The sequence below is a fragment of the Cynocephalus volans genome, chromosome 4 (genome assembly GCF_027409185.1).
Source record: "Cynocephalus volans isolate mCynVol1 chromosome 4, mCynVol1.pri, whole genome shotgun sequence".
Classification (NCBI taxonomy): domain Eukaryota; kingdom Metazoa; phylum Chordata; class Mammalia; order Dermoptera; family Cynocephalidae; genus Cynocephalus; species Cynocephalus volans.
In genome coordinates, this window is record NC_084463.1 from 27,641,753 (window position 1) to 27,663,820 (window position 22,068).

The 22,068-nt window shown below is 42.6% G+C and overlaps 1 protein-coding gene across 4 annotated transcripts in view; it reads right to left on the reverse strand.

The window, feature by feature from the left end:
* SNX19 (sorting nexin 19) overlaps window positions 1–21,755 on the reverse strand; it is an 84,314-nt gene extending 62,559 nt beyond the window's left edge. For all 4 annotated transcript variants that reach the window (XM_063093773.1, XM_063093775.1, XM_063093776.1 and 1 more), the window contains exons 1-8: window positions 19,525–21,755; window positions 16,765–16,903; window positions 15,893–15,993; window positions 15,653–15,772; window positions 13,762–13,892; window positions 12,873–12,969; window positions 12,011–12,191; window positions 8,919–9,048 (exon numbers count right to left, since the gene is read on the reverse strand). In XM_063093773.1, coding sequence (XP_062949843.1) covers window positions 8,919–9,048; window positions 12,011–12,191; window positions 12,873–12,969; window positions 13,762–13,892; window positions 15,653–15,772; window positions 15,893–15,993; window positions 16,765–16,903; window positions 19,525–21,228 — 2,603 coding nt within the window. In that variant the 5' untranslated portion in view covers window positions 21,229–21,755. The remainder of the gene's footprint in view (window positions 1–8,918; window positions 9,049–12,010; window positions 12,192–12,872; window positions 12,970–13,761; window positions 13,893–15,652; window positions 15,773–15,892; window positions 15,994–16,764; window positions 16,904–19,524) is intronic.
* Window positions 21,756–22,068: the final 313 nt, after the last annotated feature.

Consider the following 22,068-nt stretch of genomic DNA (forward strand, 5'->3'; position numbering starts at 1 on the left):
TTAAGATTCTCACTAGTGATCAGTGGAGGGACTGATTCAAGTGGAAAGGTGTGTGATCTTTTGCACTGATTTACTTGACACAAATTTAAGTGCCTTCCATGTATCAGGCTAGGTATTTAAAATATAATGATGAATAAGACATGTTCCCTGCCCTCAAGATGCTTACACACAGTCTACAGCTATCATCAAAATGTCAAGCTCTCAGATTCCTATCCGTAGTTAACAAATAGGCAAGAGATACCAATAACTTGACTTGGGGGGGGGGGGAGGGCCCTGGGATTTAAATATCTCATGATATTGTTTTTTTCTTAACTTATATAATAACCAATTCTGTACTTCTGTTTGAGTGTATGAGAATTTAAGAGCACACATCACACACAGAAGTGCAAACACACAATGCACAAGCACAAGGCAGGCAGCTACCACCCGTTACAACCTTAAAGACAGATTCAAGTACAAACTGTACAGGAAAGGCATGATGTCTTTATCCTAAGTGTAGAAAAAGTGACACCCAAGAAATACGACAGGCAGAACACTCAAATGATAAATTGCTGGGAACTTTCTAGCATCACATGAAAAGAGACTTTGGGAACTTCCAAAGGGAAGTCAACAGCTTCCCTTTGGCACATACTGACGGAAGAGGCACGGGATGAGCAGCGTTCCTTCTCCTCAAGGAGACACGATGCAATCTGAGCACAGCCATCACCGTGAAAAATTAATTTCAGTACCTCTAAAAACAACCCAAGTTAATGATTAGAGGACCAGGAAATAACCTGACAAGAAAATATGAAGACTTAGTTTGAGTTAATTTTGTATATGGGGCTCTTACAAAAGTATGCATTTTTCTAGAGAAGCTGTGCATAGGAAGAGATCAGATATAAGATACAGCAAGACACCAGAGCTGAACTGAAAGAAAAGAAAGTTATGGAACAAAGGAAAAATATTGTCACCTGTGTTTCCTGGGAAAATCAAGCTTAACTATGACAGTCTTTTCTTGATTGTCAATAGGATGTAGAATAGAGATACATAAGAGAGACTATACAATCTCTGGCCCAGGAGTGCTTTAAGAGTACAATCAGAATATGTAGATAAAAGTGAATTTATGTGCTACCATAAGATGCATGTGTCCCTGAGACTAGTCAGGTGGAAATCAAAAGAGATTACATGGCAATAAGGCACAGATACTTTCAAGTGAGGCCAATTCTAGTAGCCAATGCTTTGTGGAAAGCTTGCACAGAGGGGAGGCAACATGGAGCAGAACAAAGTACATCAGATTTGAGGCCAGGATGACTTAAGTGGAATCTTGGGTGTGGCGCTTACAAGTTCTATAATTTTGGTAAGGTTATTTAATCTGAATATAATTTTACTCACTTGTAAAATGTAAAAATATATGTCTATCTCATAGAATTGCACATTCGTACATAAAATTCACAGTTCCTTACTTGGTACAGTTTAATAAATGTCATTCGTTTACTGTTACAATTACTTGTGCCTTTTGGTGAATTTCACTCGAGAAATAATCAATGTTACAAAGATCCCTTATACATCTGCTACTTAGATATGCCCACCAAGAAAGAAGTCTTTAAGTGGAGTTCCACTCAGAGAACACCTTTGATTCTGGAGTGACCTAAGAGAATAATGGAAGCAGCGGAGTTCACGGTCAGCCATTCCCAATTGTCCTTAGGGTAGATGGACATCCCACCTTGCAGCACAGCACTCTCCAATGGTCTCAGACTCTGCCACAAACCTTCTCCTGACCTTTCCTGGGAGATGGTTTATAGAGAGACATCTTTTCTAAGAAAATGAGTCCCTGGCCTGCCACAAGTTCCAGAGCTTGCCATTTAATTTTCTCCTGAGTTCACTGCTTGTTGGACTCCTTAAACACACACATTCTTTCTTTTCTTTTTCCTTTCTGTATACTTCCTAACTTTACATGCTTTCTACTCTGCTGTGCCCACAGATCACAAAACCTCCTTTTTTCCCTACTCTTCCTTACAGGCGATTCCATTCCTATGTGCCCCCAACGCGCACGCACGCGCACACACACACACACTCTCTTTAAGAAATCCTGATGCAGATGCCAAGAATGTGCCTGCTGCCCTTTTGACACAGGGTCTGATGCCATCTTTGGTGCCCTGGGGAGGGCAGAGGCACAGACATGGCATTCGCATACTCTACTGCTGGCCTGGCTCCTATTTTTATTGTGGCATTGCTCTGGGCATCCAGGCAGGGAGCCCATCCAGCTTCTTCTCATTCCTTCACTCTACATCAGGACTCCATAATAACCTCACCCCTTACCTTGGCTGGATCTTCCTGCCCCAAACCTTCTATCATCAATGGAGCACAGTACATCTCTCCTCTTCCCTTCCAACCCAGTCTAGCTCTGAGTACTTGTCCAATTCCCCAACCCTGGTTCTGATGTACGCAGGGATACTGTTATGTTTCTTCTGTTTTCGGACATGAGTTTGCACAGGCTGGGTTCGCTCCTTGGCTTAGGCTGCTACCCCCATTTCCCTTCCCCTCCCTTTGTCTCTCACTCCAAATAAGGAGTGATCCTTGTTACATAATTGGATGTTCCCAGCACAGAAGCTGACACACCAGGTCAGGCGTGCATGCGTGCAAGACCTTCCTTTGACTTAACAATGCCTTTTTTGGGCATCTAACTTCTCTTCAACTACCCTCCCCCACTCTCTCCACACCATCAACAATCAAGGGAGATTTATAAGCCTGGCTCAGATCAGAACTCTTCCAACCTTGGCTTAGAAAGAGGGGTCATGAGGTTGAATTTACTCTGTTTTCTTCCCCCCCTGCAGGCTAGAGAGAGTGTGCTTATAATTTAGCAGAGGTCCCTGGAGTCCAAGGCAGTTATATATACAGGTCTTTTAAGGGAGCAAGGAGAGTAAATGAAGCTGGAAGCAGAAGAAATAATCTGCTTGAAGATAGTAATGCTGGAGGCTGGAAAATGAGGACATTTTAAGAAGGAGATGCACCTAAATCTAGGTGGCTATACCATTCCTGATGGACAAACCGCAGTGCCTGTAAGATAATTAGAGAAGCGGCAGTAGCCACCTGTGGCACTAAGTTCTGCACTTTAAAGAGGAGGAAAGTTTAAGAAAGAGACCCAGATTCCTTGCAAAAGGATATGCCTCAGCCACCTGTGGTTTCAGAGAGAACAAGCATGTGCCCTCTTGGATAGCAGTCATGGGGACCGGGGGACACTGGGACCTCATACCACACCTCTTGCTAGGAGGTGGGGGTCAGGGTGGGTGCAATGGGAGGGTGCTGCAGCTCTGGGAAGATATCAAGTCCACAGTATATTTGCTTACCAAAGCAAATAAAGCCAAAGGGTGTAACACTGAACAAATCGCTTTAAGAAAAATAAAAACTGCAAGGTGTCCAGGGGACAGTAACATGGGCTGACTTTAGGATGCAGCAGAGCACTTGTTATGTTATATGTGTGTGCAAATATGGAGATGTGGTTTGGATTCTAAAAACTGCCCGATAATCTCCTCTTGGGGAATATCTATTACTCTGAGCCAAAGATTCTTGGGTGGGCTTTTATCCCTCCAAATCACAGGGCAAAGGTCTGATCCTGAAAGTTAGAGAATCGTTATGGCTGAAAATCAGAAAAGCCTGGGTTCAAATTCTACCTGATACTTATTAGCTTTGTGATCTTGATCAAATACCCTTGACTCTTTATAAACCTTAGTTTCCTCATCTTGGAAATGAGGATCATAAAAAACCCCTTTCACAGGGCTTTTGAGGGGATTAAATGATATCATATGCTTGTAGTGTTCAGTGTAGTGTCTGCATGAAGTAAACTCTCAGCAAACATTTGCTGGATAGTAAATATCCTGAAGCTGGTGAGGTTGTCAATGTCCACACTCTGAATCCTGAAATGAGCCTGTCTTTTGTATGTCCACCATGCACATGGGACTTGCTGGTATAACAGCACAGGCCATGAACACCAGATCCTTGGAGGTTCTGCACAGGAAATTGGTTCTTTTTCAGATACCATGACTTCTTGCTTCGTATGACTTAACAAGCCTTCAAGAACACTGTGAAAACAGCACAAGGCACTTGAGAAGAGGGCCAAAAATATTACTAAAAAGATGGGAATAATAATCTGTAGGGAAAGATGAAAGGTCTTGAACAGGGAAGGATAAGATTCTTTGTTTAATTCTAGCCTGTGGAGGCATATGGTGAGGAGAATGCTAACCAGCTGTGGTCCTGTTTTCATTGCAGTTAATACAAAATAAAATGGGCTAAGGAAAAAATGTGATTAGATATATGTAAGAGCTTTTTGAAAGGAAGGAATATGAGATCACTGAATAAGTACAAATTATCATCACCTGGAAATATCTATGATGAACAAGAATAATAGGACACAGTTACAGCAAGTTTTTCAAAAATAGCCATAAAATTCTGTTCCTGCACAATATTCACATCGCTTCATTCAAGTTCACCAAATATATTCAGAATTTTCCTGCTTTTCTGAACAGTGATGTCTCTCCATAAAACAAACAAAAAACAGAAAGTGAAAAGAAAGTCAAGGGAAATTCAGCTGTAAGCCCTCTCCCTGATTTCTTTTATGGCATGGCTTGCATATTGGTTTTGCTAATTTTCATTGACCAGACAGCTAGAAGGGTACTTCAGAAAGGTCAAGGAAAGATTTCTGTTATCTTTAATTCTATTTTTCCATGAACTTAAAAAAAAAAAAATTTTAGTGGCTTGCCAGTGCAGGGACCTTGGTGTTATCCACCATGCTCTGTGCCCACTGATTTTTTTTCACAGGTGGCCAGTTCAGGGATCCAAACACTTGACCTTGGTGTTATCAGCAACATACTCTACCGAGTAAGCTAACCAGCCAGTTCCTATGAACTTTTTGAAGTATATTTGTATCTACCTAGCTAATTGGAGATGTGATTTTAGTGGAAGTGTCAAGGGATGGGGATGAAAAGGTGAGGGACTTAGCTTGATTCCAAAGCTCTTCTCATTAGGAGTGGCCTACTTGTTTTCAGTAGCTCTCCCTAACCATGTCACCAGGAGCACCAGTAAACTTGGAAAATACTGGTAACTATGTACTTAACCTGTACTTGTCTGTACTGCACAGGTGTTTTGCTTCCTAATGTAAGACATGAGAATGTTCTGGTTGTTGTTTTGACAAATGTGCCCACTGGCACAAAATCACCTTGTAAGGCCTCACAAAATCTTCACTGTTTAAAAGCCCAGTTCTGCGTAGCTCAGAGAGACGGGAACAGCAGGAATGGTGGCAGCTGGCAGAAGGAGATGGGTATGAGATAGGGTATCCTGAAGACAAAAAAAATGGAGCGAATCTGGGGCCACTAGCTGGAGGTATCAGAAACAGAAAATACTTTTTATCCTCTTTACTTTTCTGAAGAGCAAATTTTAAGACCTAACATTTACTGGACACGTAGTATACACCTAGAGAGAGAAACCATTACTATTCCTACTTTTCACATGAGGAAACCAAAGCTTAGAGAGGTTAAATATGGAATAGTAGTAGTCCACTATAGCAGAGAAGAACTTGGGCTTTGGAGCACCTGGTTTGAATTCTGGCTCCATCATGCATTAGCTTTGCAATCACGGGAAAGGCTCTGATTTCAGTTCTCAACCGTATTAAACTAAAATATGTGAAAGTAGAGACCATGTCTGTTTGGCCAGCCTTTGGTAATATTTTTTTTTTTCAATGAATAAAGGAATAAGACCAAACTAAATCCCCAGTTGGATGGAGAGATATAAGTATTTTAAGGTAAAGTGGGATGAATGCTACAAAACTTTCTGGACAAATTTCTACCAGACAAGCCTAGAAATAGCTTATGTGAAAGAGCAGAACATAATTATTTCTTTATATGCCATACCCTCTACTTTATTTCTGTCTCTTCCCTATCACTAGAGACTTTATAATCATCGCCCACTGAGTCTTACAGTGGAAGTCTTACAGCCGACTTTTCCACATCTATTGTGCACCTGGGGGCTCACTTCCTCTGCATTTAACTTTCCTGCCTTAGATCTCCATGGATCTTAGCTATGTGAAATACCACTTCTTCAGTGGTCTTCCTCTAATTCTCAGAATATAGTTCCCTCTCCTTTCTCCAGAATGGCCCAAGCCTTTTTATATTCTGAGTTATTCAAACTTCAGGTAAACTTCTTCCTACCTCTTTTATATACATATCTCAATCTTTTTAGGATTTCTACTGACTCATTTATACTTTTATGCTTCTACTGAGTAATTTCTTGTGTTCTGAAACCAATTCATCATGTACATGACTTCAAGGGGCAGGGGGTCATCAGTGATCACATACTAGCTAGTTTTAAGATCGTCTCATTTTTTTAAGCACTTGAAATATGAGCAAAGGGAGGCTCAATAGTGGGAGAAAAGAAATGAAGGCCTAATTAGTAGCAGTCACAGATGACTGAATACAACATAAGGAGACTATACTTTCAAGTATGAAGGTACTGAGAAATGTTTATTCCTTTACCAAATATTTAATAAGTATCTACGATGTCCCTGGTCCTATGTAAGTTGCTGGGGATACAAAGCTAGTTCTGACCCTTAAAGGACTGAAAGTCTGGGATGGAGTTTCCCAACCTCAGCACTACTAACATTTTGGGCAGAATAATCCATTGTTGTTTGGGAGATGGGGCTGGGGGCTGGGGGCTGTCCTGCGGAGTACAGGATGTTTAGCTGTGTCCCTGGCCTCTATCCACTAGATGCCGGTAGGCATCCCACCACCCTTCCCAGTTGTGACAACCAAAAATATCTCCAGATACTCAAAAATGTCCCCCGGAGGGCAAAAGTGCCCTCCAGTTGAGAACCACTAATTTAGGGAAAGTAGATCATTTATATAATACACTTTGATAAATATTATTATCAAAACCTTGAACAGTAGGAAAGAGGCTCCTTAATTCTGAGGAAAAGTGGGAGAGGATGCTATAAAAGGTTTCACAGAATAAACATGTCATGACATTTAATGCTGAATATTTGAGAAATGTTTAGCAGTAGGCCAAGGAGACAAGAGGGAAAGTTAGGGACATAGAGAAGGAGTAGGAGAAGAGTGAGTAGAGAAAGGCCATTCAGGCAAATACAAGAGGATGAACAAAGGCCTGGAGGAAAAGAGATCACAAAATATTCAGGCAATGATGGATAGTTTGCATGTGGGAGAATGGGAAATAAGGCTAGGGCCAGATAATGCCAAGTAAGGAAGGGGGTGAAATATTCAATAAAGAAATAAATATATATTTTAAACACAGTGAAGCCCTTTTTCAAACAAAGCCTTACCTAGATCCTCAGTTTATTAAACTGGTCAAAATGGAACTGCTTTGGTTGGATCATGGCCCACTCAGTTTTTCCATTAGCATCTAAGTTGGCTTCAGAAGCACTTCTGAGGAATTCTAGAACTTTGGGACACATATTGGAAATGACCTACTTCTGTAGGTAATAGGGTACCACTGAAGGATTCTAAGTGCAGAATATATGTTCAGATTTACTTTTCAGAAAAAGCACTCTATTGGCAGAGCCAAATATGGGTAGAGCCAAGGGGGAAAGCCTAATGGCATAGAAACCAGTCAGCATTTTATATGTTGATTTCACTTGGAGACCAGTATTAAGGCTACAATTTATAGAAAAAAATGCATTGTCTTTGGAGTCACACAAGTCCAGCTTAAAACTCCAGGTGTGTCACTAGCTATGACCTCTGGCATGCTAGCTGACCTTGCTAAGCTCTGTTTTCTTATTCTGTAAAATGAGGCTACCTATCCTACTTGGTTGCTATAATAAAATGTATGTAAACAGAGGCCAGATGATGGCATAGATAAGCACTTAGCAAATATAAATCTGCACTCTCTTCTTTCACTTAGTCTCTTTATGATTCAAGCAGTATTTTTTTGTTTGTTTGTTTTTTTCCTAGCAGCTGGCCGATACAGGGATCTGAATGATTCAAGTTTATTAACCTCCCTGATCCTGTGTAACTTTGAGTATGGGAAGGAAGATTTAATTGCTTGTTGTTAATAGACTTTCTACTTAGTGTAGAATAGATAAGTAATTTATTTTTTAAAAGAAGGTATTTTTGAGTGACCTCTTAGCATGAGCCATGCGCTAGCAGAAGGAGTCAGTATTTGGCTTCTTTGGGATGTGCTGGGATGTGCCAGGATGTCTCATAAGAGAGAAATCAAAATAAGAGTGGCCAAAGCTTAAGCACTACATGTCTGTTTGGCTCAGAGACAGTGTTTCTGGTCTTCTTCAGGTTAGCAAAGCTTGCGTCAGTTCCACGGTTAGAAAGTCAGCAGCTAAAAACTCTACCTATGTACAAATCTTTCAGGTGATCAGGTGGCGCTGTGATCACAAAATCTGGATTATAAAAGCCTCTTTGCACATACAAGTTTTCCTCTATTATTTACCATCCTGTGTCAGTACGTACTTCTTCAGTGGTGAATATTTATGTCCCTCTCAGAGAAAATTATGTTTATTTCAAGAGCACTGATTTGTTTTCTCCTTTTCTTTTCCATTGTTTATCATCACACTGACTTTACACTATCAATTAAGAGAAATGTCCACCATAACAAGGTGAAAGGTATAGTATAGGGCTGTGGGATATAAGCGGGAGGAGAATTGATCCCAGAAGAGGAAGATTTTAAGATCATAGGCAGTGTCTGTAACTCAGTGCATTAGAAGTCTTATAGAACCAGACACATTTAGACAACAAGGCAATTAATAAATTTTCTGATTCTCTCTAGGCAGTCATCATCCCTATATCCCTATAATAGAGAATCAATCTTCTCTTGTGGCCACAGTTTCTTTGGACTCTACACTTTTTCTTTCTAGTGCCAAATTCAGATCATATTCAACTTCTGTGCAAGTTGATTCTCTAATGTGAAGGAGAACTCAGCAGTCTTACCTCTGAACTAGGGTCCCGAAGATAACACGAAGAAATTTCTGCATGTTTTTGGTACACAGCCATTTCCACTGTTCTGTTAGCAGCAAGAGAAGCAGATCCAGGGCTGTGTCAGCTAACTCTGTCTCCGTCCCTGGGGAATGAAATGGCATCAAAAGTGACTCAGAAGAGACCCATACTGAGGAACATCTTTCAATGCACTGAGTGGCACCTGGTCTTCTCTACCTTCATATAAATCATCTTGTACTTTTATAATCCCTTTGGACTCAAATCAAGATATGTTTATTTCATATCTAAAAAGCTCAGTGATAGGCTTTGTATTTCTTTACACATCTTTTCTGTTTCTGAAATACTGCCTAGTAAATGTTTTTATCTTTTAAAAATATTTTGCATATATAGTCAGCCCTCTGTATTCATGGGTTTCACATCTGTGAATTCAACCAACTGTGGATCAAAAATATCTGGGGAAAAAAAAATTCCACAAAGTTTCAAAAAGCAAATTTTGAATTTGCCACATGCTGAGTACTATGTTGAATCCATGCAAATGAAGTGATGTGTAGGCATTGTATTTGGTATTATAAGTAATGTAGAGGTGACAAAGTATATGGGAGGATGTGTGTAGGTTATATGCAAATACTATGCCATTTTATATCAGGAAGTTGAGTATGCACAGCTTTTAATATCCACAGGGGCAGGGGGGAGGAGGAATGTATTTTGGAACCAATCCCCATGTATACTAGGGGACAACTGTAATTATTTTGCCTATCTAGCTTCTGTTTCTTCCATATTTCCCCAGGATGCTGAATACATTCTATTCCAGGTAAAACTCACAACTAGAGTCTCACTAGAAGTGGCAAGGCCTAGTCTCTCCCACCCTTGCATTCTACCCACCCCCACAAAGCATCATGGAAATGTTGTGGGCAGATCTAGGGAAAGATTTGGGCTTCCTCCTCCTGCAAAACCTTGCTTTGAATTTGCCTTGTCCTTTCTTTTTGTTGTTGGGTGGCTGGCCAGTAAGGCGATCTGAACCCTTGATCTTGGTGTTATAACACTGCACTCTAACCAATCGAGATAACCAGCCAGCCCCCAAACATTGCTTTGAAAGCACCTCTATCACACAGAGCTGTTGAGCTGAGATTCAGGCTTCAGTTTGATTTTGAGATAACATGTGGTTGTAGGAAGAGCACCATACCGCTGGTAAAATGTCATGACAACTACTGATTTCTTTCCTGTTTCAAAGACTAAAAGGACCACAAATGAGCTTATATCCATGCCAAGCTGAAATTTGCAGAATACATGTATTTTATGGAAGGAAGAATCTATTCTTTAAAGCTATTCTGGGAGTCCCATGTCACTTCTGATTTGCTTCCTAAGAGACTTCCCCAGGAATACATAATGTTCCAAAAGGAATCTGAGATATCTGATGCTACTGCTGGTTAATATTATAATTAATTATAAACAATAACTTTGTAAGTCTATGACCAATGTGCATTCTTTGATCTAGCTTGCCCAAGCTCTCTTCCTTTAATAGTTCTTTAGAATATGAATGATTTCAGATTTGGATGAATCTGCTAGAACTGAATCGTACTTCCTTCTTAACCCCATCCAATACATATTTGTTTTTTTCTGTAGTGTATTTCAAGAGGGCATGGAAGCTGATGTGATGTTTGCTTTCTAGTCATATGTTCAAAGATGGGATATTCCGTTCCTTGGGAAACAGCATCACCCTGAGCCTTAGTCATTTTCCTCAATTCTATTTTCTCAGGTTCAGCATTTGCCTGGAGCTGCCACCATGTGGTAACAATTAGTCATAGCAATTAAAAAATAAAGCAACCAAGGTACCATCAAGTCCTCTTGAAGAAAATGAAAATTTTCCATCATATGAACATTTCCAGTCTCTCAGGGCTAGAAGGGCTGCAGTATAAACTATCACTTGAGAGACATGATGTTCAAAATGTATAGGGTTGATTTTGGCCAGAATGGTATTGTTTCACTAATCTCATCTTATTCACAATCTAGTTTTCTGATGCTTTTGCTGTCATACCACTTCATTTACTTAACCAGCGAGACACATGTTGAAGGGATGGGGTCGTGAACCCCATTTTTCACATACTTAAATTGAGGTCCATAGAACAAAGGTCAAATTATTTGTTCAAGGGCACCTGAGAGACAACGATAAAATTGGCTTTTTTCCCTTCTGAACCCAAGATTTTGTGATTTTTTATTCTTAGCAGAGGCCTTTTTCATGGTGAAATTGATAAACTTTCTTCCTTTAAGTTCTAGTTCAGCAAACATACTAATCAATATATGGGGCTCCAAATATTTCCTCTGTAGAATACATCTGCCTTTCTTCTCCTGGAAAGCAAACTCACCCACCTCAAATGCTTATAAGGAAGGAGTGAAGCCTTCACCTCCTCTCCTTCCCTGCCCTACCTTGGGTAACTAGGGACTATCATCTGCCATGGCAGAAAATAAAACAGAGGGAATATATCTGGGAATAAAGATAAATTCCATTTTGAATATGTTGTATTTCAGTTGCCCTATGGTGTATCCAAGTGGAGATATACAATATCCAGTGTTTAGGCATCATCAGCACAGGTGTTAGAGTTGAAGCCAACAATCCCTGGAAATCACCCAGGGAGAGGGTGCAGAGTAAAAACAGGGAGCCAAAATCAACCTGTGGAAGATGGACAAGGAAGCCAACACAGTGGACTGAGAAGGGACCACAAGAGAGGCAGAAAGAGAATCAGGAAAGTGGTGTCACACCCTAGGGAAGAAAGTTTCTAGCAAAAGGCAGCAGTCTAATATACAAAAGCATGCCAAAAATAACTTCAATAAGATACTGATATTATAAACACGGGTCTGCTGGATTAGAACTCCCTGCGTTCGTGCCCTGTTCTGTTGCTCAACTCAGCTGTGGGGACTGTGTCCCACTCATCTTTGTACCTCACACTCTGTACACAAGCTCCAACTGAAGCTCAGCACGTGGCTTGCTCAGCAGAACAGAACAGCAATTAAATCTGCAACTATCCCAAGTCCCAAGTGGACTTCACCCTGGCTCCTTTCTCTGTGGGAGCAGAGACATTGCCACTTACCTGGATCACTGTTACTTAGATCTTGGGCTGGCATGGCTGCATCTGACAAGCAACTGTCCACATTTTCTCTGGGGATTTGTTCAGTAGCTTTTTCTGGGGCTTCTGCTGGCTGCATTTCCAGTAACTTTGTCTGTTTGTCAATAAAGGATTCCATCCCAGACATGGATAGAATCTCTGATTCCTGAAGAAATAGCCAGTGGCATATCACATAAAGAAAGCAGAAAGCAGGGGAGCAAATGCGGTACTCTACCTCTCCCAACTCTACTCTGCCAAAAGTAGCACGGATACACTTGTAGAACCCACTGACTCTGTGATTACTTACGCAAGTTTTTATTTTTTACCTGTGTTTCAAGTAAAACAAGCCTGCCTGGGATTATCACTTCTGCACACATTTTTGAGTCATCTGTTCTCTTCCAGGAACTGGCTTGCTTTCTCATCCTGTCATCCATTATCTCAAACCCAATACTCTTGAGAAGCCAATCTGCCAACCCAGAACTGGTAGGAACTCCAAACCACTCAAGAGAAAATATTTTTAGCATAAAAATAGAGATCTAAATGTTAGTTAAGTCCTTTAGCAGGACACCTATCAACATCCCAGATTTTTTTTTTTTAAGAGAACATATTCTTTTTTTTATTATTATTATTTCATTTATACATATTTAGGGGTACAGAGTTGACTACTAGTATTTGTATATAGTATGTAACGATCAAATCAATATTATTAGCATGCTCATCATTACAAATCATAATTACTTTCTGTGTCTCTTACCCAATTACTCCCTATCTTTCCTCCCCCTCCCCCACCTCTAATAACCATAGGTCCAACATCCCGGATCTTAATTCTCTGGGCTTTGGTTCTTACCACATTTCCTTCTTGGAGACAATAGAGAATCCTGTCATGTGCTTCAGTCACACTCAGTGCTGGAGCAATTTTACTGGATGAGAACCTCAGTCTGGACCTGGTACAGAAACAAAGAGCAGAAATAGAATGTAATTCATGGCCTTTCTCCCCATACAAAGGGCTGGCAAGAATAGGTAATGCATCAAAAGAACACCCATACCTACCCCTAGGAGCTACAAGAAAAGACGTGGCCCTGAAATCCCCCAAACAATGTATATTCTGGCAGTTCTTGATACTGCAACTTGTACACTGAACTACATCTACAATGCTTTTTCATAAGCGTCCAGATACAGATGACATTTCCAGTAAGGGTTAAGTGTAGTGCCCTTGTCTTCCACATGTTGGCTTTGAGAGCTGCCAGGGAGCTACTGGGACCCTAGCGCAGGAGAGAGTAGCAGCAGTCATCCAGTTATTAAAATAGACCCTGCAGATTTCCACTGTAGCCCTTTCCTATTCGTTGCTAGTATAAGCAACTTCTGAGCCAAGATTTCCAGAAATGATGGCAAACAGAGATCAGTAATAAGCCTTAATTCTTAGCAGGAAAGAAACATCTCAATTTTCCAGAAAATGAGAAAAGAGAATATTCATATTTTGGTTTTCCTTCTAGTCAAAATTCCTGGTCAGATGGGCCCTGGGTTCCCATGGCAGGAGCAAACATTCAGCAGTATTGCCGCTACAGCATCTTGGGCTCCTCTGGGTGGAACACTGAGGAGCCTGGTCTGGCTTTGCCTAAAAACTAGTATGTATGACCCACCTTCTCTCTTCTAGGGCTTGAAAATGGAGGTGGTAAAAATTAGTGAACAACTTGAGAATTGGGGGAGGGTCCCTGGGAGGCTGAAGGGTTTCTCACTTGCTAGCCTTCTTGCCTTCTGTCTGGGGTTTGCTTTCGGTCTCGGCCTCACTCAACTCCTCTGTGGGGCTCTGGGGTTCAGAGCGAGGAAATGCAGTCTTCAAGGTATCCACAATAGCACTCACCACCATCTGCAGGGGTCAGAGGTGCAGGTCAGTAACATCTCCAGACAGAAGCTGCCAAACAAGCAGTCATCTCACGAGTAGAGAGCCAAGCTATGTAGCAGAGCCTCATCCATCAAGAAAGTCCAACACCAGCTAATGACTTAGTGATAACTAACCTCCCTTTTCTCTATGGTCACAAAAATCTTCTTCCTCACAGAGTAAGACAAACAATGCCACGGGAAAAGAAGCCAAAACAAACAGCGGAATAACAACAACCTGGGAGTTCTGAAGGCTGGTGAAGTATTTGTCAATTTTTTTCTTTTTATATGAAAAAGGGATGTCTAGTTTCCAAAATGATAACACCTTCACCAAGATGTGAATAAGTAGAAGTATTACAGATAGAAGTATAAGGAGAAAAGGAAGACTGAAAATGATGATCAAAAATAAATAGTCTAGGGGCATTTATAATATAAAGATGCTTAGAGTAATTCATACAGAGCAAAGAATTGGGTTTTCCAGTAAATTCAAACAATTTCTCTTTTTTAGGTGCAGAAAGAATAACAAAAACCACTCAGGTCAAAATTAAGGTATCTGGAATTGAATTATTTACTTTCCTTGGGTGCCTCCTGCTGCTTAGCACTGCTGGCTCAGAGCAGCACCATGCCTTCCTTCGCTCCCTCCTATGGTAATCCTGCACAAGGAGCCAGCTGGCACAGCTGAGGCAAGGCTGAAGTGGTCAGTAAGCCTGTAGTAGAGACTAGGGCAGAATGAACCAGGGACAGAGCACAGAGGATGGCGTGAACGTAGATGACGTAGATTAACTTTGAAAATGCAACTTGCTCTCTAGGCTCACGGAACTGTCGTCTGTGGGAGGATCCTCATTTGTACTGTCCACTGTTGTATCATCAACCAGTATAGTGCCTGGCTCAAAAGACGCATCCGACAAGTAGATGTCGAAAGAGTTAATGAATGAACACATCTGCAGGGAACTCTTGGGATTTTACCTAGTTGATTCCTTTCTAGTTTGCAGCTTTTCCCACATAACTGTGGATGTCTCCTAATATCTAACACCTGAAATTCCATTTTAGTTTGTCCCCCCAAGCCTAGATGAGAAGAGGCAGTCCCCTCTTCTGCCAACGATTCAGCGTTTCCCAACCTTGTAAAACACATGCCATCTTTTGATAAACATAAACCTCAGACTTCTGCCCTGGAGACCCAGTTGGTAATCACTGCTTGTTTGCAGGCGCTGCTGTGTTACACAAATGTCCTTCTTTTACTATCCCCAAAGGTGGTGAGACACCCTCTTGCAGAAGACACAATTCTCTCCACACTGTTCTCCAGCAGAGAATAACTACACCAATCTAAATCTAGCTTAGTGTCCTGTTTTAGGGATTTCTTTCCTGAGCGACCAACACTGGAAACTGCCTTCACTTTTCAGAAAGCTCCCCGCCTCTTGCCAGCTATTAATGGAGGTACAGATCTACACTTACATGTCTCTACTAGAATAACGATATCATGATACCCCCAGGAGAAATGTGTACACTTATGTACTTACAGTGTCAGGGGTACTATTTCCCAACAACCAATCATTGTGATTCAAACTGATGATCCAACCAATATTTGGCAACAGGTCTTGAAAATTCCAGTCCATGTTTTATTGACTCCTCCGTGCTGCCTTCCTGTACCCCTCCCCTTATTTTTCAAGCTTCAAGCACTGCCTCCATTCTGATGAATACTCTACATTTACAGATAGAAAATAAAGCTGAGCATAGTGGCCCCGCTCATACCTTGTCTATTCTAGAGACCATGAACGGTTTCTTGACAAAGGCAATACGAGCATCTGTGTTCAGAGCAAGAAACTCCTGCACCTCCTCACTGTTAGCGATTTCAGGAATGGCACAGAGTTGCTGCAAAAGTAAAACATAGGAAGAATTTTAAAGAGAAATTCCAGTCCCCAGATCCTTCCACCTTGGCATAAATGTCTGGGGGTTAAAATGAGAGCAAGGCCCAAATAGAAGGATGCTGACCTTTAAGAATGATTCCAGGAGGCTCTTACGTGCTTCTACTCTGTCACTATCCATGTTTCCAAATGGAAGGTCTGGGAAGAGTTTTTTAGGACCCTTCACATCTTCCAAAAAAAAAAAAAGTTCATTCATTTAAAATTCACAGAGCTATTCTACATAAGACATCAAACATATAAAGAGAACAGAACTACTGAATATATTTCCCTGGGACTTCTTTTTTTTTTTTTTTTTTTTAAATTTCAGAAGTTCCAAATATATCCCAAGGATATAATACATACAACCTACTCTCATTATTAATATTAACAGGCCATATACTAAGGTGGTTACAAGCGAAGGCTCTGAAGTCCCATGGCCCAAGTTTAAATTTTGGCTCCAATCCCTACTACGATAACCCTAGGCAAGTTGTATAATCTTTCTGAGACTTTGTTCCTATTCTATAAAATGAGAATAATGATAGTACCTAACACATAAGCTATTATAAGGACTAAACAAGCTATCATGGGTAAAGTGCTTAGAAGAGGACCTGGCACATATTTTCAAGCTTGTCTCAGTATTAGCTATTGCTAATTGAACTCCTCACAATACTTTATGGGCATAGGTGGAAATGTGAACACTTCTTTTACAGGCTTAAACTAGATGGGGCTCCAGAACAAAAAAATTTAGCAGCGAAGAACTACCTCAGAGAGAATGTGATCAGTGCTGTCCAGCACTAAAACCCAAAACTCCTGAAGCAAACTTGGGGAGCAGAGAACCTCAATGCTGCATTCTCCTCCTCCACCCCTCCCCATAATCCACAGGCCACCAAGCTCTCCGATCAGGGTGGCTAGAAATGAAAAGCAAGCAAACAGGCAGTCGTGGTTGGGGAAACTCCTGACTTTTGATGAACTTTCGTAGATCTGGCTTCTCCTCCAGACGGGTCTGCAGATTCAAGAACTCCCGGTAGCGGCGGTTCACAGTGTGGTAGGCCAACTGCTGCAGGCCGCTGCTGTTCTCACTGTTAAGGGCTGTCTCATACTGTTGAATGAACAAATTTATCAACTGAATTAGCCAGGTTTAGTCAGTCTTCTGTTCTGGTTTTAATGACTACTTCTTCAATAAGAGTAGAGTAGGTAGGGATAAAGGCAGAGAGATATTACTATTCTGTTGCAAACTTCCTATATCTGATTGCTACTGAGTTGTAACGAATAACTCAAACTCCAAGGGTGGCTGAATTATGTAATGATGTGCCTTTCCTAATATATATGGTCCAGAAAGTCAGAAAAGAGTTTCACTGCTCCCCACTACTATTTCCACTGGAAAGCCTCCACCCCCAGACACTTTCTTTACTTATAAAAATTGCTACATAACTATTTTTCAAATCCCAAAGACCGAGTAAAAAACAGAAGGCATAACACCTATAAAAACTATACTGCCTCTATTACTCCTAAGCTACAGGGCTGGGTAATGTAAGGAGAAAACCATACTGCCTCTATTACTCCTAAGCTACAGGGCTGGGTAATGTAAGGAGAAAACCATTTTGCCATTACACTCAATCAGTGATTACCTAGATTAGTTGCGGGAAAAACAAATAATCCCAAACAGCAGATGAACAAAAATTATTTGTTTGCCTGGAATAAATTAAAGGGACATGTGTTTTTGTTTTGCTTTGGGCAGATTAATCTTCCTAATTGTTATTCCTACAGCAAAACTAAAAACTTTTTCCTAAATAAGTATATATCACTTGTATTATTAGAAATCATGTCAAGATTGGAGATGGTGGAAGGGGTCAAAGTCGGCTGCCTTCATATGCTTGCAGGGTTACTATGTGGGAAAAGATGATTTGTATTTCATCTTTCCCAAAGAGTGAACACCCTGAACAGCATGGAAGCTGCACCTTGGTAGAGAGGAAGACTTTTTCACAGAGCAGTTAAGCTACAATGCAATACTCTGGAAGAGCTAGATATGTGCTTGTTCTTATCAAGAGTAGGTTATTGTTATTGTTTGGCTGAAGTATTAGGCTTTGTGCAAATGATGGAAAAAACTACCTCCGTGTTGGCAGGACTTGAGGTTGCTGTTTAAAAATTTTCTAGAACCAGAGAGGGAGAGATATTCATCATGAGGTGATGTGAGCAAAGTAGTCCCTCAGATCAAACTGAGAAGGAAAGACCGAGGTAAGAGAGATAGGTGGAATTCAGTGCAGGACTCTCAAACCTGGAGCACCTGGGAGTTACAATGCTTTCTGTGGAATACCCCACTCCTTGAGGGACAACATCCAATACTGATGTTTACTTCCATCATATAAACTGACAACTGTTTTACTATCACAAAGTATAATAATATACAATTTAAATCATAGTTATACGTCCATATAAAAATCTAAACCCAATCTCAAACTACAAACAATTGGCTAATTTCATTGTTCATTTTTCACTTTACCTTTCCCTAATGCTTACTCAGAGTAAACAGTAGGAGGTGTTGAAATTTAGCAACAACAAAAAAAGAATAATGGAGAAAGACTATGAATTTGAAAATTCTATCCGTCAACTTAATTTTTCTGCTAATGAGGAAAAAACTTGCTTAATATCAGTGTTGGAGTATGTCATAAATAGAAGATGAAATAACCAGAAGCCAACACTTACATATGAGAAAGATATATGTCATAGGGACACCAGAATTAGGGGAGCAAAAAGGCAGGCAAAATGTTAATGTTATACCACTTCTTTGAGGCTAGCCTTAGCTATATGACCAGACATCTGTACTTCTAAACTTGCCTATTTTATAAAGAGAGAGAGACAGAGAGAGTGTGTGTGTTTCTAATTATTTCCATCCTGTCTCACTTGAAAATGTCATAAAGTAACTTTTGAAAATGCTAGGTCATGCTGCAGCTGTGTTCAGTAGATCAGGGAAAGCCTGCTCCTACTTATATGGATTAAGATTTCATGTGGAAGAGTGCTGGACTCAGGCTTATGCCTGGTGGTAGTTTTTTTGACTCAGAATGAGAGAAATTCAAGGAGAAGGCAAGTAAAATCCAATGGATAGGGTCTTCCCTAGAACTCTCTTTCTAAACTTCTTCCCCACTAATTTCTTACTTTCTTTTTAAAAACACTAACATCTTGTGTACTTGGTTTTAGGAAGGCAGGTTACTTACCTCCAGAAGGGAACAAGTAGTATTCCTGGAGGTGTTTAAGCGCAGACTTGGAAACCACTTGGTAGATATGAAGAGGACTGGTTAGAATACATTAGCAGTTTCCCCAAAATGGCCTTAGGACAGACTGCCTCCCCATTACCTGGAGTGTTCTATTTTTAAAAAATACAGAATCCTGGGACCCATCCTTAGAAATTCTCCTTCAGAATCCATCGGTCAGAATTTGTATGTTTAAAAAGCAGCTAAAGTGATTTTGAGGTGCAGCCAAGTTTGGGAACCACTAAAAACTATGACCCTCAGTATTATAATAACTCTGAGATTCTAGGATTGTTTGTGTGCATTTGGGATAACAGCCTACTCTGCCTTACATATTAGTTTCAAACCATTCACATATAGATACTTGAATTAAACACAGCAAATGTCTCTCCCCAGAGAACATTACTTTCATTGACTCTGCTTTCCAAGCCCATTCCCATCCCAGGGTGGGTTTCTACTGCTCTAATCCTGTTACCTTCACAGTGTAGAGCGTGTATGGGTGGAATCCAGTGCCACTGTGCTCTCGGGCAGTAATGGTCCCAGTGATACGAAGATTCTGGATGACAACTGGGCCATCTGGACTGCTCAGGGGCTCAAAGCTGAAGGTGGCTGAGCTGAGAGGACCGGGTGGAGAGGACGAAAGCAGAACTGGAGGCAGACTAGGATCGAGGGAGCTCACGCCATTGGCAAGATCCTTCTCTAAGCATGAGGGTCGTTGGTGGTAAGTTTTTTCTGGTGCCTCCAGCAAAGCTGTAAGAGAGGTGACATCTCCTTGATCTACCTCCTTGTCTGCTGTGTCAATCTGGATCTCTGGGCAGGAGTTCAGCATGGAGACCAGCAGTCCTGTCTCTGTTTCTGTCCCTGGACCTTCCTCAGCCTCTGCTCCTTCAGTGCCTTCGGATCCCTCACCGTCCTTAGGCTCCAGAGCCTGGGAACCCTCTAGGGCACAGAGGGCATCCTGAATCCTGTGAGAGAGAAAGTTGCCTGGGGTCATGAACATGATAGTTTCTTTGCCCAGTTCAGAGAGTGGAGACTCCAGCTCTGAGTCTTCACATAAGAAAAGAGGGCCTCGAATATCTGGCTGTAGGAAATGAGATGAGTTGCTTCCTACTCTTTTTTCTTCAGGCATCCCACCCGAATTTCCCGCTACAGCTCCATGGCCTTCTTCTACCTCTGGAGAGGGGCCTAAAGGCCCCTCTGGCTCACTGAAGTTTAGGAACACCGAGGCTGGTACTGGAGAAGGGGCTCTTCTTTCTGGCAGACTCTCTACCTCAACAATCAGTGGCAGAGAAGTGGGCACTGAGGGCTGTTCCAGGGCACTAGCTGGGCAGAGTGGTTTATACACTTGTGCTGGATCATTTCTGGCCCTGGAAAAGATACCCACAAGTATAAGATGGATCCAGTCAGGATCTGAGAGTTTGCTGATCAATGGCAAGATTACATTGCAAGTAATGAGTTCAACCACCACGTGGCGTCCAGTCCGAGTCTCCAAGTGGGGCTTGGGCACTAGCCCTTGAAGCAACACATTCACAATGCCACGAGTATAGATGACCTCAGCACTGGGGCTGTGCACAGCAGGATGAGGGGCGCTAGTCAGGCAGTAAGCCTCCCAGAACTGGGAGGGCTCAACTGGATCACTCTGCTTCCCTGCAGTGGCCTCCTTTGCGTGAAGGTAGCTCTGCAGGTGACAACCACAGAGAGTGAGAATCCTCTGGGCAAGAGCATGACTGTTTACCAGGCCCATCCTTCTTCGAAGTTCCTGGACCAACCCTTTCATGGCCGCCTCCATCTCTTCCTCAAAGGCTGGCTCCTGGCTCACTGAACGATACCAGGATACCACAAAATCCCGAATAATCATCTGGATGGTGCAATTGATCTCCTGTTCCAGCTGTCTTTCTGCCTCAGGGCACGGAGGACAGGTGGTCATAGGGATAAAGCGTTCCAGGTGCAGTCGACCTGAAGCCCCCACAATGGCGCTGGGGCCCAACCATCCTCCCAGCACCACGAGCAATGCACACAGAAGGCAGAGAAGCCACACATTGACCAGAAGGTGTATGACCAGGAGCCAGCCGAGCAACGCCCCCACAGCCATCAGCTTCCGGCCACTCAACAGATTACTGAGGTTAGAGCTGGGCCCAGCTGGGGTCTCTGGGAACGGGAGCGCTGACTCTGCCTTCATGGCCGAACGGACCAGGTGGCTTCCCCCAATGACAGTCTCTTTCTGTTTTATTTCAGAATTAGGAAAGGGGGCAAGAACTGTATCCCGGATACGAGGAAGCTGGGGCGCTCTTCGGGGAACCGTCCGGGGCTCCGGGCCCGCGAAGTCCTACAGGCACTGCAAAGCGACAGCAGCGGCTCTGCTTCTCCCCCTCGCTACCGCCAACAGAGCCCTCGAACACGCCCCTTTCTGCGGAGATGTTGCTTTCGAGGAAAAATGCGGCCTTCCCAAGGCCCCAGGCGGAGAGCCTCCCCCAGGAGGACGGTGCGGGGCCCTCGTGCCCCGTGAACACTTACAGACGCCCAGGGCAGCGGCCGGCCGGGGACGGATCACACGCCGCCGGGGCCGCGCGCCCAGACTGAGCCCTGCCCTGGAAGGGACTAACCGGGCTCCCCTCCACCGGCCTCGGCCCGCAGCCACCGCTGGCTTGGGTGGCCCCCGCGACTCCGGCTCTGTCAGAGCTGCGGCCGGCCGACGGCGACATCTTCCGGGTCGACGTCGGCTGGAGCGAGGCATGCCGGGAGAGCGGCCGCGCGCCGAGAGGAGCGGCGCTGCCCGGCGCCCCCTGGCGGCGAGGAGCCGCCGCGACGGCATCCGTGCGCACTGGTCTCCTTACCTGAGCGCGCGCAGAGCCGGTGCTCCTGGAGGGCTGGCGAAAATCCCGGAGTGCCCCCAACAGAGAGAGGGCTTGCGACAGTGATCCGCAAAGACTCGGACTTCCAGAGCTTTTAAAACACGTTTCAGCTCTAATTATTGAATGAAGTCTACAAATATCCCTTACCGCCTAGGGAAGCTCAATAA